We start from the raw sequence: 15,654 nt of genomic DNA, 5'->3' as shown, positions 1-15,654 counted from the left end.
GACACTAATTTGATCATTAATTATGTAGTGTATCAAGTTATCCTTCCTACTGTTTTGGTTATGTGACTTTTGTGCTCTAGTCCTTATGCTTTATTTTCCAATTAGGTTATATGCTCCTTGCAAATAGGGATCTTATCCAACTCATCATTATTTCTCCTTCCTTACTGCTAGAAGAGCACTTTGCATAGTTAATGTAAATATATGTATATGCCAGATATATGTTGAATTGAAAATAAATTAGCAACTATTCTCCTTATGATGTTCTCCACTTTCTCATATCTTTAAAGTTGTCATGGCTTTTAAAGTTTCTAAAGGGTAAAACCACACACGATTTCAAGTATGATACTACCAACGTTTCTTATACAGAAATCCTGGTTTCGCATTGTTAACATCTAACTCAGATTTCAGTGTTTTCTCCAACTTGACAAGCATGGCGTTCTCAGTCAGGAAAATTATAAAAATTATACAGGCTATCGTGTTGTATATTTGCACATTACAGCATCATCTCAGCAACCCATGGACCTCTAGAGAATCTTGTGTAAAAAGTTTTAGTTCATAGTTTTGCAAAAGTGAGCTCCTCAGTTCTCTAATGAGAGATCTTAAATGTTCTGGGCTGTAAAGCAAAACAGAAAATCCCTCTTCTGCAAATCACACAAGAAGAACTCTATTTTCTCTCTTTTGCACCAACATCAGCCCCACCCCTCCCTCACTTTTAGTCAACATCTGTGCCTCTGAAAGAACCCCACCCTAACAAAAATGAACAAGAAAGAGGAAACTCAAGAAGTTTTCCAATTCTGCCCTGCAAATAATAATTCCACATTATTATTTTATCAATGTAACATATCTTCAGATCTCTATCATCAGAGAAATTAAATGATATCATCTACCTGAACAAGGCATCTAAGAATTGTTATTCTTTAGTGACTTGACAGAACCTTAGCAGATCCTAACAGAGGAAACAACTGCAGGCCCTGTTGGTGGCTTCCAGGTTTTTTTGTGTGTTTGTTTTTTCTTTCGTCTTTTTAGAGTTTAAAAAGTCTCTAATCGCCTAAAGATTGCTGAAGATTTTTATTTTTAATGACACCCAATGTCCTCAGTTAAGCACAATCTCATGTGGTAATCAATCTCATGTGCTAAGATATTATTTGATGGTTTTTGAAATAAGTTCCCATCTTATTTCAAAACTTATTTATAAATTTCTGCTTACATTTTCAATAACTGTTTCCAGAATTTGACCGTAGAAATCATGAGCAGTCATGACAAGCAGAAAGAAGCAGGAACTTCAATCAATGAAATAATGCTGCTCCTCTCACACAGCATATGTCACAGTGTGCTTTTAGTTTCTAAAAAGTTGTTGGCAGTTAAGCATTTTGCTTATCGTAGCAACATAATGGGGAAGTTTGTACTTCTAAGGGAACGTTCTGTTTCATATAGTTAAAAACTGTATTGTAAGGAGCATTCCCACAAACGATGGGGTGGGGAACCAGCTGGGGTTCTTTAATCTCTTATTTCAGTGATGTATTCGATAAGAGATTTATGCATGGACTGGAGCCACTGGGTAATTGTGTGTTAAAGGTAACTGCAGCCCTATGTTCCTATCCTAAGCAAGGGTTCCCAATAGCAGCGTAGCTCTGTGTGTGTTGTTCCTCAGCCGTAAAAGAGATATCCCTCCTTATTTGCTCTATAATATAATGAAGAAATAAGCCTCAGCCCTTGGGAGAGTCACAGCACCTCTGTGCTTCGTGTTTTTTCTTGTTTGGCTGTGATTCCTTCCTACCCGGAGGATAGCAAGCAGCTTGTTTAGTTTCTATCCATATACAGTTCCCTCTTCCTTGAGACTCCCCTTGCGTAACTTTTCCTATGGAGTAGCTATGATTTTTCATGCTTTGGGATATGGCTTTTGCTTTCAACTCCTGTTCTTAAATCACCTCTTTCCTCTAACATTATCTGTCAAGCAAATGTGAATGTTACCACGTTGTCCTTTCTTAAAAAAAAAAAAAATATCAGAAAACGTTGGTTTCTCAGAAAAAAAATCCACTTCCAAAAGTCACTACCATTTCCATCAAATGGATAGTGTCCCATTGGATAATTGCATCCTGCTATTGGTTCTCATTGAAAGACAGTAATCCTTTAGAAGCTTTATAACATTAAAATAAAGGCTGAAATAATATGTTCTAATATTTTATCCAAAGACAAATCTATTCATTAAAAAAAACACAGTCTTTTAACAGTATTTTGTGAGTGAATGTAATGCGTACAAATCCAGTAAAATTTTTGGTGTTGGTACTTATGCAACTTTGTATTATGAACAAGGAGGTGAGTACCATAAAACTGAGTTAAGAGTTAAGAATTTCCCTTTTTGTGTGATTATTGGATTCACCCCACTGGTTCAGCTTTCCTCAGACATCAGTTATTTGGGGCTCTGGGTCAGTTCGTCTTTGAGTGTTTCTTACATAAGTTTCCTTTACATGAGGATGTGATCTGTGATAACTTTTTTTTCATTCTGGGTAAATTGGGCCATTTCCCATCTTATATCATTGGTAAATCAATACCTTGGAAGTCAAGAAATTCTGAGCTGCAAAAAAGCCAATGACTGTGTGGCCCAGAGTTCACCAGAAGAGAAGCAAATGCAGACTCTGACCTTCTATTTCTTTCCATCATCCTATTTTAAGAGTCCTGGCATTTTGTTATTGCTCTAATTATACTCTTAATTTTGTTTTCATTTTAGAAATAGTGCATGCCATCTCGAAACTATCAAACAATGTAGAATTTCATGGAATAAAAAGTTAATATTTTCCAAATGCTAGCTTTCCTAAGACAAACCCCAGTTTTCAAAATTTCTAACCTATTTCTTGTCCAGTTTTCTGACACATCAGTTTTTCCGCATTTAATATTGGGCAGGAAATATTAATCCCAGTTAACATCTGATCTACTTGGTCAAAATAGCATTAATTTCACTTTTCCAGTCCTTATGCATTTTCTTTTTATGACCTTCCTAGCTCTCCCTCATAGTTTGTCTACTGTTCACTCATATGTCTGAAACCAATGTGAGAAACTGCTGGTCTTTGTCATATCAAATTTATGTAACAGGAAATCTTCACTGAAACTATGATTTTCCTATGAACAGTTTACATAGGTATTATTATTGGATTTTTGGAAACACCTGATCGAAGTAACTTATTGATGCCACACAACATTATTGGAGAGTCCTGGTCTGTCTCCCAACTGGGACCAGCATTCATAATGGCACTTAGAAGTAGAAGAATGTAGGCCTTTCTGGCTCTGCATTTACTTACCAGGTGACTCTGAATGAGGCATTTAATCCCTCCAAGTCAAAATTTCCTCATTTGTAAAATGGGAATAGGAATTTCTAACTAGCAATGTCCTTTTGAAGATTAAATAAGATATGGAGTTCCATCGTGGCGCAGTGGTTAACGAATCTGACTAGGAACCATGAGGTTGCAGGTTCAGTCCCTGGCCTTGCTCAGTGAGTTTAGGATCCGGCGTTGCCGAGAGCTGTGTAGGTCACAGATGTGGCTCGGATCCCGTGTTGCTGTGGCTGTGGTATAGGCCAGCAGCGGCAGCTCTGATTAGACCCCTAGCCTGGGAACCTCCATATGCCGCAGGAGTGGCCCTAGAAAAGGCAAAAAGAAAGAAAAGAAAAGAAAAAGAAATGAAGGTTAAATGAGATAATGTATTTAAAACACTTGGTACTGTATAAGCAATAGAAAGCATACAACAAATTTAAATTAATATTGTATGAGTAGTGTGTCCTTCAGTTCTTTATTGTATCACAAGGTCTTAGTTTAAGGTAACTGATCCCTAAATTTGCTGATTCTCCAAACCACTGTCCCTAAGACTGGTCATATGTATAAGTTGAACCATGTGATTCTGTGGACATAGTTAAAATGCAGGTAAGATCATCTCTTGAGTTCCATGGTTAACTTCTCTTTAGGAAGGCTTTCTACTGTTGTGCTTACACTGTGTCCTGTAGGAAAATTTGCTCTAAATTTTTTTTACATGTATGCAGTGAAACCAGCCTCTACTGTTTAATGCCTGCATAGAGGACTGAGCCTTCTGGCTTAAGGTTCAGCACAAGTTACTGAGGGCAAACATCATGGCAAAACCATTGACATAACATTTTAGAAGCCATCGAAGGTAAATTAAAACATCTTCTCAGGCAGTAATCTTCTTGTAGATCTAATGAGAAGTTTGAGATATTGCTACCTAGGACTATAAGGAACACAGATTCTTAGTCCTTGATAGCTATTCTAGGGCTTCTGCAGAAGAAATAATTGCTGCTCATGTTTTGTGTGAATGGATATTCCAATTTGTCGTATTATATAGGCTTTTGACATAGACATCTTGTAAATATCCAGTTTTCACATTTTACAGGCATGGAATCTCATAACTATTTTTTTAATGGCCACCCCTGCAGCATATAGAAGCTCCCCAGGTTATGGCTTGATTCGGAGCTGCAGCTGAGGCCTGCACCAGATCCAAGCCTCATCTGCAACCTATATCACAGCTTGCAGCAATGCTGGATCTTTACCCCACTGAGCGAGGCCAGGGATCAAACCCACATCCTCACAGAGACAACGTCAGGTCCTTAACCCGCTGAACCACAACAGGAACTCCACAACTATGAATTTTAAAATAACTGGACAATCACTTAAGAAAAAAAGGCTCCAAGGAAAAATCCTCATAGCCAAGATTAGTTTAGAGTCTCTGAAAGTGTTTCACCCAGGTATTTGTTAAATCATTTTTTTCTTACAAATAAAGTTCCCTGATATAACTTGGAATAATTTTCTAGGAGAGATATGTTCATACATTGGATATTTCTCCAAAGCATTGTGATTTTCTAACAAATGATTCAGTCAGGGTTTTCAAACCATTTTGTTGCATGAAGAATAACCATGTTTTAGGTATGTCTGTTCCACTCTTGATTTTTGCTGTATTCTTTTGCAATTATCAAGAAAATGGTTCAGCAAAATGTCATCAGATGTGCATTGTGTGTGGACCACAGAAAAATAGCAGTATGGATTCCAGCCTCAATGCTTTCCCAAAGCCAAAAGAATAATAAGCCATTTCTAAAATCATAGAGAACAGTGCATTACCATTTATGATAGCAGAAAATGATTTGTAATTAAATCTGATTTTTACATATATATTTAGATAAATTGCTAAGTTAGTGAGTCAGAGGTATTTCTTACAAAGAAAACACAATTCATATCCCCTCTATGTTAACAATGTATTTTTTCTTCTTTTTTTTGTCTCTCTCAATGAATTTAAATAATCATGGATACGGACTTCAGAAAATATTAACTTGGCTAAAATTAAAATCTTCTTATTTCAGAGTTCCCTGGTGCCCTAGCTGGTTAAGGATCTAGCATTGTTACTGTTGTGGTATGGGTTCGATCCCTGGCCAGGGAGCTTCCACATGCCATGGACATGGCCAGAAAAATAAATTAAAAGATCAAATCAAATCAAATCTCATTTCATGCACATTGTCCTACATACAAATGGATACTATTAATACATCCCAATGAGTAAGTTATTACTCTCAGTTCCTTGAGGGTGCATTTTACAGAAAACATCCTTGCAGAACCATCAGGGTGCCATTATGCCAAAAATCAGGTATCCTATTTGTCTAAATTTTATGATTTACAATAGAAATGGCACAATACTATAATCTGAGCTTAAAATATGTAAGAATATCTTGTATTTTCTACCATATGTTTTCTTACACACATATTCCAAATAAAGTGCAAGCTACATAAGGTCAAGGTCTATATTTTACTAATCTTTCTAATCCTCATAGGACTTCACATCTTATAATTGCATAAAGTGGGTGAGAAATATTTAGTAATCATTCATAATAGTATATTTGGAACTTCATGATAACACCTAAAAGTGTTTATTCCAAAGAGCAAGTGACTACATTTCTACTACACAAAATCACATATATAAAGACAGAGAATCCGGAGTTCTCGTCGCAGCTCAGCGGAAATGAATCTGCCTAGTATCCATGAGGACACAGGTTTGATCCCTGGCCTCGCTCAGTGGGTTAAGGATCTGGCACTGCCATAAGCTGTAGGGTAGGTTGCAGACATGGCTCAGATCCCATGTTGTGGCTGTGGTGTAGGCCAGCAGCTACAGCTCCAATTGGACCCCTGGCCTGGGAACCTTCTTATGCTGCCGGTGCGGCCCTAAAAAGACCCCCCCCCCAAAAAAAAGTACAGAATCCATCTTTTCAATACAACAATTTATATATCTTTGTATATTCCAACGTGTTATTAAATTGCTATTTTAGATCTTAGGAAATGATAGCATAACAATTATTTATTTTGAAAACTTGACTCAAATTCTCTAGCACATAGCATTATTTTGAATATTGATGTAGAATTTTGAATAATGTTCCTAACTTTTAAAATCACATTGGGATTTTGATGGGGAATTTAAATCTTAGGTTACTTTGGGTATAATTAAAATATTTACAGTTTTCCACTTTTTCTTGTACAACTGTAATTTTTTTCATATATTCAATCCTTTCATTTCTTACAATAGAATTTTCTTGTTTCTTTCTTTTTGGACCTGAATGTTTCTTGTCAAGGTTTTCCCAAAGTATTTTATATTATGGTTTTTGTTGTGGGTGGACTTTTTTTTTTTTTTTTCAGTTTTCTAAATAATGACTCCCAAAATGGAGGAAACTACTAGTTTTTGTAGTACTATTTTCTGGAAATTATGGTCTCAATTTCTTTTTTGTCCTTCCCTTGGCCTTTTTTTTTTTTTTTTTTATTGTGTACTCAAATGATTAGTTTACTTTTTAAAAATTTTCTTATATCACTGTTTAAAAAAACACTGCCTTATCCTTTCTAATGTCTTACATAGTAGGCAATTTGCGTGTTTTTTTTGTTTTTTAATATGTATATTTAATATAAAATAAAAATGTATGCATATATAATGTAGTTTCAATTCCTGAATGTATTTTCAATTAGAGCACTTGTTATTAAATACATAATAAATTATTATAATTCATAAGAAAATAGAAACCTCATTATACTTCCTAGTAAATCATAGATAATGATTTTTCAGAATAACGATGGACTTAGGGTGCAGGCTATTATAATGCCTTAGATAAGGTGTCTTATAATCAGATATATTTGTGTATAATAACTAAACTCCTGTTTTAGAGTTCAAAATGGTTTTTCTTTATGTAGAATTTGGCTTCATTGAGAAAAGTGTTTCTCATCATCCATTGAGTTATGAGAATTGTAAACCCTTCATTTGTATTATCTCTTTGGTACTCACGGCATTATTTCAGTTTTACTGGGAGGCCAGGGTCTTATCTATTGTACGTAGAAGTACTCTACAGGTATTTGTGGAATTAACCTAGATAAACAGCATGGTTAAAACAGCTTGCCAACAGCAGAAACAGAAAAAGGAGTAAATGGCCAGGCATCTAATTTGGTTCTATTTTCAGTAGATCATACTGTATATTGAAAAAGAAGTAAACAATTATGAGGCCTATCTAACAATATACTCAATATTTTAAAATTATTGAGTTCTACCATATAATAATCTGTGCTAACTATTTTATTTTTATGCATTCACTGAATCCTTTCCACCAACCTATGAGGCAGATACTACAACTACACTTATTTCAAGACGAGGAAACAAGCAACAAGAGAGTCAAATAATTCTCTGAATCCTTAGCACAGAGCTGGTTTATATCCATTTATAACAAATACTACCTCTAAATATAGGGCTAATTGATGTCACTTTTATGTGTCCATAAGAGTCATGAGACAATTTCCAAACCTAACCTATAAAATGGGAAGTACACAGAAAACTTGATCTTTCTACTGCTTGGCTCTATCCTCCAAGTCAGACCAGGCCCTGTGACTGTAATCAAAAGTATGAATGATCAGTGCTGATTTTCCTTTCTTAACATTACACCAGCAGAGAAGTCCTGGGGATTTCTCTAAAATTGCCCTGAGGCAGTTTTTTTTTTAAAATTTTAACAACGTATGTATTTTTGAAGGTTTACTAAACTGTGTCTACAGGAACTATGTGTATGCAGAGTCTGCAATCCAGAAAGAGTTGTGGTTTAAAGGCATTGCTGCTTCTCATTGTTTTTGATCACGTGCCCAACTTTAACTTCACAAAAATGTTGGTTGGTTTCAGTGAGGGTATTTTCTGTGGGAATTCCGGTCTTGAGACTCTGTTCCTTGTCCTCAAATGATCTTCTGCCTGAGTTGATCTTCTGGGGTGATTCTGTGCTTTGGAGGAAGTGGTTATCGAGGACTGAATATGATGGGCATCTGAGAGACAGCAGCAGCCAGACTTTTTCCTGAGGTTGTCACTCTGTATACAGTTTAACATCTGTATATATCTCTTAGTTGCATCAGTTGTGTTTTCTTATTAAGAGGTTGCCTTTGCCTGTCTTTGCACTTCCCTCATTGGGTTCTGTTTTAGTAAATAATCTAATGTAAGTTTCCTGAATCTCTTTTCTCCATCACAGCAAAAAAAAAAAAAAAAAAAAAAAAAAAAATGCTAACAAGATAAGTTTATTCCAGACATTGCGGAGATGTAGGGAAATTTGTTAGGAGCCAAATCTATTTTGGTACCAACTGATCATGCGCCTGGTTTGATTTTACTGAGTACTTCTTGTATTCACAGCATAGTGCTAGGTACTTGGAGGCACAAAGATAACGGAGAGAGAGCTTTGCCCTCCAGAATCTCATGTTTCAAAAGCAGCGGAAGTTGTAATTGAATGCGGTGTGAGAAGATGCAGTGGAGGAAATGCTGAAATGTGTTTTAAAGGGCACAGTAAGAAACATCCATGCACAGACGGTCAAATGATAAAATGTTACTTGAATATGATCTTAATCCTCATTCTGAATCATTAAAATCAAATAGAATTTGTTCACAAGGTGAAGGCAGTAAAGAAAGAAATTATAGGACTGACAGAGATTCCTTCTAACTCTGTAAATTTATAAAATAAACTTGAATCAATGTGTTAATGTAACTTTCAAATATCCCTCTGATCAGAGTTGTATGAATCTTCAACAGTACTTGTCAAACTTGTTATGTTTATTTCAGACACTGAGTGGACTCATGGAAATTTGTTAGGCACCAAATCTGTTATTTTTGTATCCTAAAAGGAAAAGGGACATTACAGCGCTGCAGTGGTGATCTTAACCACTTTCATTTTAATGTAAACATAAATGTGTACAGACATAAAATATGCATAAACTTCTTATCCTTACAGTTTTTATAAGCTACAAAACCAAAAGACTTATAAATTAAGAACTTTAAAAAAATTCAAATTAATAATATTGTGAGAAAATTTTGTTTTTCAGAAGCCAGATGACCTGAGTTGAGACCAATGTCAGTGGAAAGATACATTTGTGCTTTCATTTCACTTGTGTTTGACTTGTTGCTTTTGATTGATTGATTTTGTTGCCTCTGCGGTGTTATCACGGTCATCATTTTCCCTTCTTAGCAAATAGCTTATTTTTATCTACTGTTTTGTCGTTGTGATGAGCCAGTTCATTCAGTAGTGGACCCTCAAGTACTATATGAAGAAAACTATATCACCAAATGTACCTATGATGATTCTACCGCCCTCCTCTAATTATAAACTATTGTAAAACTTTTGCTCTTAGAATATGCTTTACTTAACATAAATGCAGTGTTCACTTTTTAAGTCCACTTACTTCGTTTTCTCTTTAGCCTGTGGCAATTTATATATACATTACTTTGCCTCATTTCATAAGCATCATTTAATTTGCAAATTAATACTGCAGGAGAAAAGTTTTGTCTGGGTCAAAGCATTGCATGCGGGTGGCAGACAGGAACTGTTAATCATATTTAACATCAAGGCCCTGCTCATCAACACATTGAAAGTTCACCTCTCATCACTTGGCAACAAGTAGTTCTTGTAAATGCAAACATGGGAGCTGAAGTCACTAAGCTGTGTTCAGTCATAAATGTCATCTGGATTATCCAAAATATGCTTACCTCATTTTAGCAGTTTTGATCAGCAAAGTGAAAGCACAACATTTAATAATGCTCCCAGAACTCGAGATTATGTCTGTAGATTTCTAGTAGGCAATGAAGCCGGTTTAAGAAATACTGGAGTAGGAACTCAGTGGTAACAGACCCGGCTTAGTATCCATGAGGATGCAAGTTTGGTCCCTGGCCCTGCTCAGTGAGTGTAGGATCCAGCGTTGCCCATCTGGAGCATGTCTCAGGCATGGCTCTAATCTGGCATTGTTGTCACTGTGGTGTAGGGCGGCAGGTGTGGCTCTGATTTCACCCCTAGCCTGGGAACTTCCATATGCCATGGGTGTGGCCCTAAAAAGACAAAACAACAACAAACTGGACTGTAGAATATTGGACAAATACATGATAACCAAGAAATACTTCCCCCATTTTTCCCCTGAGAATAGATTGGTGATGTTTCTGAGGGTATCCACTGACTTCTCTCTCTCTTCCTCAGCCTTAATATGCTCTTGACAGTGAGTAAACCAATGCCTTCTTTGTTTTTACATGAAAGAACTTAATGAAGGACGTAATGAAGGAGGATTGGGTATGAGGCCTAAACAGGGTTCAGTTAAGTGAATGGAATAATTTAAATATTCATATCATCCAAGAATTGCCTGAGGGCTCTCTTCCACTGCACCATGAACCCTTTGAGAAAGAGGCTGTATCTTACATACTGTTGGATTCCCAGTATGTGATACCATGCCTAGCACATAGTAAGCACTCAGGAAATGTTTGCTGAATGAATGCCTATTACTATAAGAAAGTCCTTAGCGACGTGAGGTACATCAGATAACATGCTCCAGTGTCTTGTTCCTGGAAGCATATGGCCCATTGCTTGTCACAGTGATAAGTTAACTGGTAGAAAACTAGACTCAGCCTGCCTCTGGAATGTTCCAGCCTAAAGAATCTGACCAGTTGCCTCTTAGTTAATATCTGGAAAGTGATGAAAAGTTTCCCAACGGGCATATTTCCTCTGGTATCTTTCCCTTCCCTTTCTTCACTCTGTCATCCTTATGACTCAGGAAGCTATGACCTGTACCTTATTCACAGGGTTCATACAAGCCACAGTCCAGAGCATGCTCTATTTTTCATCACTCAACCCATTCTGTGTGGTTCCAGGTGAAGGAGTGGAGGAGAGTACTCAGCCTGTTTGTTTTCTGGTTCTCTTCTGTTTTCCTGGTTGGTTGTGGAGATAGACCAGGGAGATAACTGCATGTTGGTTGGAGATAGCTTGCGATTCTTCAAGATCAAAGCATATTGTTACTAACCCTTATAAGAGTACATCTATGGTCAAGTTATTGTTCATTTTTTCTACAAAATGAATAATTTTCTATTGTTCAATTTTTCTAATTTGGATTTTTTTAAACGAACTTTTATATCTCTTATTAAAAAAAAACGTTTACCAGATAAGGGGCCTTGGTTTTGTGCTTCAGATATGTGACTATCACACTTGAAGGAGAATGTTCTATTTGGTTTGAACCTTAGGCTGAAATATCCTTAAGCAGAGAGGAGAGGCTGGCTTTTCTCTTCTGAGCGATTTCTTTAACTTGCCATTCATCTGTATCTCTATATCTGTACCTATATTGCCAGTAGCTGGCTACCACATATAGTAGATACTATAAAATATTTCTATAGTATAAAATTTCATAATGTAAAATTACATCATATAAAAATCATATAAAATTTGCTTAAAGAACAGCAGAAAAAACTTGATAGTATCAAAGGTTAGATGCTTCATATCTAACATATTATGTAAAATAGATCTAGGCAGAAGAAGCCTAGGACCAAACTCTGTTTATCACTTCTAGTAAGCTAGGTGGCTAAGAGCAAATCAGTTGACTTTTCTGTACATTAGGGAATTTTTTATCTCAACAATTAAACCTTGCCTTTCACCTCATTCCTTTCAAGTCTGGAAGCAGTTGAGAGGAGAATTTGAAATTTGGAAATACAAAATTCATTAGAACTTTGTGAAAATTTCAAGTAGAAAAACAAAGTGCTCTATAGACGAGAACTAAATTTACATAAGTACTTAAATCAGAGATTGATATTTTATTTCATAGGGTGACAGGAATCGGAATATGTTGTCATTTACACTTAGAGTATGATTGCATACTTGCTTTGTCCCCTGTGTTCCTATCACATGTAATGCTTTCAATACCATAGTTTATGTTCTTCTTTTTGTCCTCATCGTATCAAAATTGATATGATGTGCTTTGAAATAGCTTGATGTAAATGAGAGGAAGCAACCAGGAAAATGTTATTAAATTTATATTTATATAAATAATTGAAACTATTAAAATGATGACTCAATAAACAAACAAACAAAAAGCTGGTGTTATCACATATATCTATAATAACAAAATAATGGTCCAAATAGCTTACATTATTGTGTTTGGTATGTGAAAGTATATGTACATTTACACAAGTTTATGCACAATCTATTTTGCCAACTGTAGTAACTGAAAGTGATTTAGGTTTCAGTTATTGGAAAGAGCCATATGCTTTTATATTGAATATATAATTTATAGATACTACCTTCTTCCAAGTAGAAATGTGCTCATTGCACATAACATAGAGGTATATCCCCAGGAAAATAAATGAATATCCCTGCACCCTCTTATTCTTGAATAACAGGAAATCAGCCTGAATGGTCCAGACCGTTGCTTAGATTCAAACCCACAACAAGGCCTTAACTCAAAGCAGAGACTGAGTTTTATTGGTTGGATGGTATTGCTACCTCCAGTAGTATTTAAGGAGCAAAAGATGAAAGCAGTGAAATAATGTTTTTCTCAATGTTAGAACTGGAAGATGTTAATGCTTATGAGGTCTTCCTTGAAGGCAAGCACCATGTCTTTCTTGGATGTGTGTTCCTAGGGCACAACAGCGGCCACATAATAGGTACCCCCAAAATGTTGTGCCTATTGTTTAAATGTTGTGTTTATTGTTTAAAAAAATGTTGCCTAAAGCACCAAGTTATGTCCCGAGAGTCTACTGCACACATTTCAGATTTTTTTTTTTTTTTCTGCTTGAAAAGGGAGAAGATCCAATTTATCCGAACTGAAGGGACCCCAGGATTGGTGCGTCTTTCAAGTGATGCAGACCTTGTTATGTTGCTAAGGTATGTAACCCCTTCTTGAAGTGGGAAGTCTCCTATCATCAGGTATTATGGAGCATTTTAGGAAACAGTATGCCAAAATTGGCAGCCTGTGAATACCTCCTTTATTCTTAAAGGTTTGTGGAATACTCCTGTTTAGTGATAATTCATTTCAGATTTTTTTCAGATTTCTTGTCACTGAAATCAGTTTGATTTTGTTTGTACCCTGTTGATAAAGGAGGTGGTTTTGAAGAATGGAAAGGTCTGTAGAGACCAGTGAGTAGAATGTCCCACTCACAGAATGGAATAGGTCATGTGTGCCTGGCTTACCTCATTCAGAGTAGAAGAGAGCTTGTATTTATATTTACATCCAATTTTTTTTCTCAAAATGTGTTTTGTCTCCTTTTGCTTATTAGACATTATTTATTTACTTTATGCTTTTGAGAATTTAAGCTTGAGAAATCAGGTAAGAAAGTTGAAATTTGGTCACTGGTACTCACTGCCAGCCTGGTAGCCCTTCATAGAATTGACCAATTGCATTTTCTTTTCTGACGGTTAGATGAGCTTGGGTTTTAAACTTTAGAGTAGTTTAGAATGGAAACTGGCAAGCTTTCAAGAGACTTTTTCATTTTTGATGTTATCTCTCAAATTTAGGAGGCCAGAGTAAAATAATGCTTTTGCTCTATCTAGTGATTGGCACACCCACTATGATAACCTCCATAGAATTAAAAGGCAGTCCTGCTGGACCATATCAAGCAATGTTTTATTTATCCCCAAGTGTTAACAGTCTCATTCCTATTATTGATTATCATCTTAACTCTAACCATTTCTAACTGCCTGTTTGGTAGTTGCCGTATTTGTAAAACCCAAACCAAAAAGTTACTTTCTTTTACTGTATAGTTGGAGCATAGAGTTGGGATACAATCACTTTCCATAGATATTTCACTTCACTTGATGCTGAGCAAGACCTATTGGTGGGTGTGGTCCCTTCTCAGTACAAGGCCTTAACTCAAAGCAGAGGCTGAGTTTTATTGGTTGGATGGTACTGCTACCTACAGCAGGTAACTGTAATACTCAGCTGTGGTGTTCTGAACCAGTTCGGAAAGCAGGAGGGACTTGAACCCACGTGCTGGGACTCGAACCCAGCCTAAACTCAGATTGGGACTTGAACCCACGTGCTGGGACTTGAACCCAGCCAAAGCCCAGCTTTAACTTCATTTGGATGAACAAATGTATTTATTATTTTAATAACTCTCAGCTGTGGTCTTCTGAGCCAGTTCTGAAAGCAGGAGGTAGCATGCGAGGTATTCTTGAAGACTCTGTGTCAGTTAATATGGAATATGACGTTTCTACCATAGTTTGGTTGGTGATAAAATAGTAAGTTTCATTACAAATTCTGGCTAAGATAGTACTCTTTTGATTCATTCTAGAAATCTAGGATTTTTTATTTAAACTAAGGAATTTTACTTTTGGAATTAGTAAAAATAAAAATGATTACAAAACAGAAATCATGATTATCATTCACCTGTCCTAAATAATCTTTAAAGTGGTATAGTTCTAAATATTTTGAGTTACAGTATAGTTTAGAATATTTATACATTGGAAAACACCACAGTTTGTGTGACTTTCTATGTGTTATGTGGTTGAATTTTAAAATATTTGAAAACTGATTTATAATTAAAGATCAAGGCTGCATTTTTCCCCTTTTGGGAAAATAATCATGTTTTCTGAAGTTAATGAGCCTTTGGAGGAGTGTGAGAAATTCACTCGTATATAATAGCTTTATAATTATTACATACGAATAATGTTATTTAATTCTAGACTTTAATTTCATTTGGATGAGCAAATGTATTTATTTTAATAACTATACACTGTGACACAATGTATTACATGTGCATGCTTAATAAATAATATTTAATGATTATTTAAACATGTTAGAATACTCTCAGTTCTTTAGTCTTTATTTTACTTTGGAGTTTGAGTCATTTTTAATCATAACTATAACTATAAACACAGGCAGTGCACTCATTGGATACATAGATGGAGTCTCTGTGTCTGTTTTTTTTATGATTTTTATTTTCTCCATTATAGTTGATTTACAGTGTTCTGTCAATTTCTACTGTACAGCAAAGTGACCCAGTCACACATATATACATACATTCTTTTTCTCACATTATCTTCTGTCATGTTCCATCACAAGTAACTGGATATAGTTCTCTGTGCTATACAGCAGGATCTGTGTCTGGTTTCATACTTTATTTTTTTCCTTTTTCTATTTAAAATATTTATTTTCTTGGGTGAATTTTGTAGTTTAAGTGGATTACATTTTAATAAAAATGTCTTTAGAAGTTCCTGCTGTGGCTCAGTGGGTTAAGAATCCAACTGTAGCAGCTCGAGTCACTGTCGAGGTACAGGTTCAATCCCTGGCCTGCCGCAGTGGATTGAAAGATCTGCCATTGCTGCAGCTTGGATTCACTTCCTGGCCCGGGAACATCCATATGCTATGG

General features: G+C 35.8%; 1 protein-coding gene across 7 annotated transcripts in view; it reads left to right on the top strand.

Annotated features, from left to right (window-relative positions):
- HECW2 (HECT, C2 and WW domain containing E3 ubiquitin protein ligase 2) overlaps positions 1-15,654 on the top strand; it is a 412,843-nt gene that overhangs the window by 336,324 nt on the left and 60,865 nt on the right. For all 7 annotated transcript variants that reach the window (XM_021074544.1, XM_021074543.1, XM_021074542.1 and 4 more), the window contains one exon: positions 13,088-13,171. In XM_021074544.1, coding sequence (XP_020930203.1) covers positions 13,088-13,171 — 84 coding nt within the window. The remainder of the gene's footprint in view (positions 1-13,087; positions 13,172-15,654) is intronic.

This window comes from Sus scrofa, chromosome 15 (assembly GCF_000003025.6).
Source record: "Sus scrofa isolate TJ Tabasco breed Duroc chromosome 15, Sscrofa11.1, whole genome shotgun sequence".
NCBI lineage: Eukaryota > Metazoa > Chordata > Mammalia > Artiodactyla > Suidae > Sus > Sus scrofa.
The sequence above is the reverse complement of the archived record's forward strand: the minus strand, read 5'-3'. Positions and strand labels throughout refer to the sequence as shown.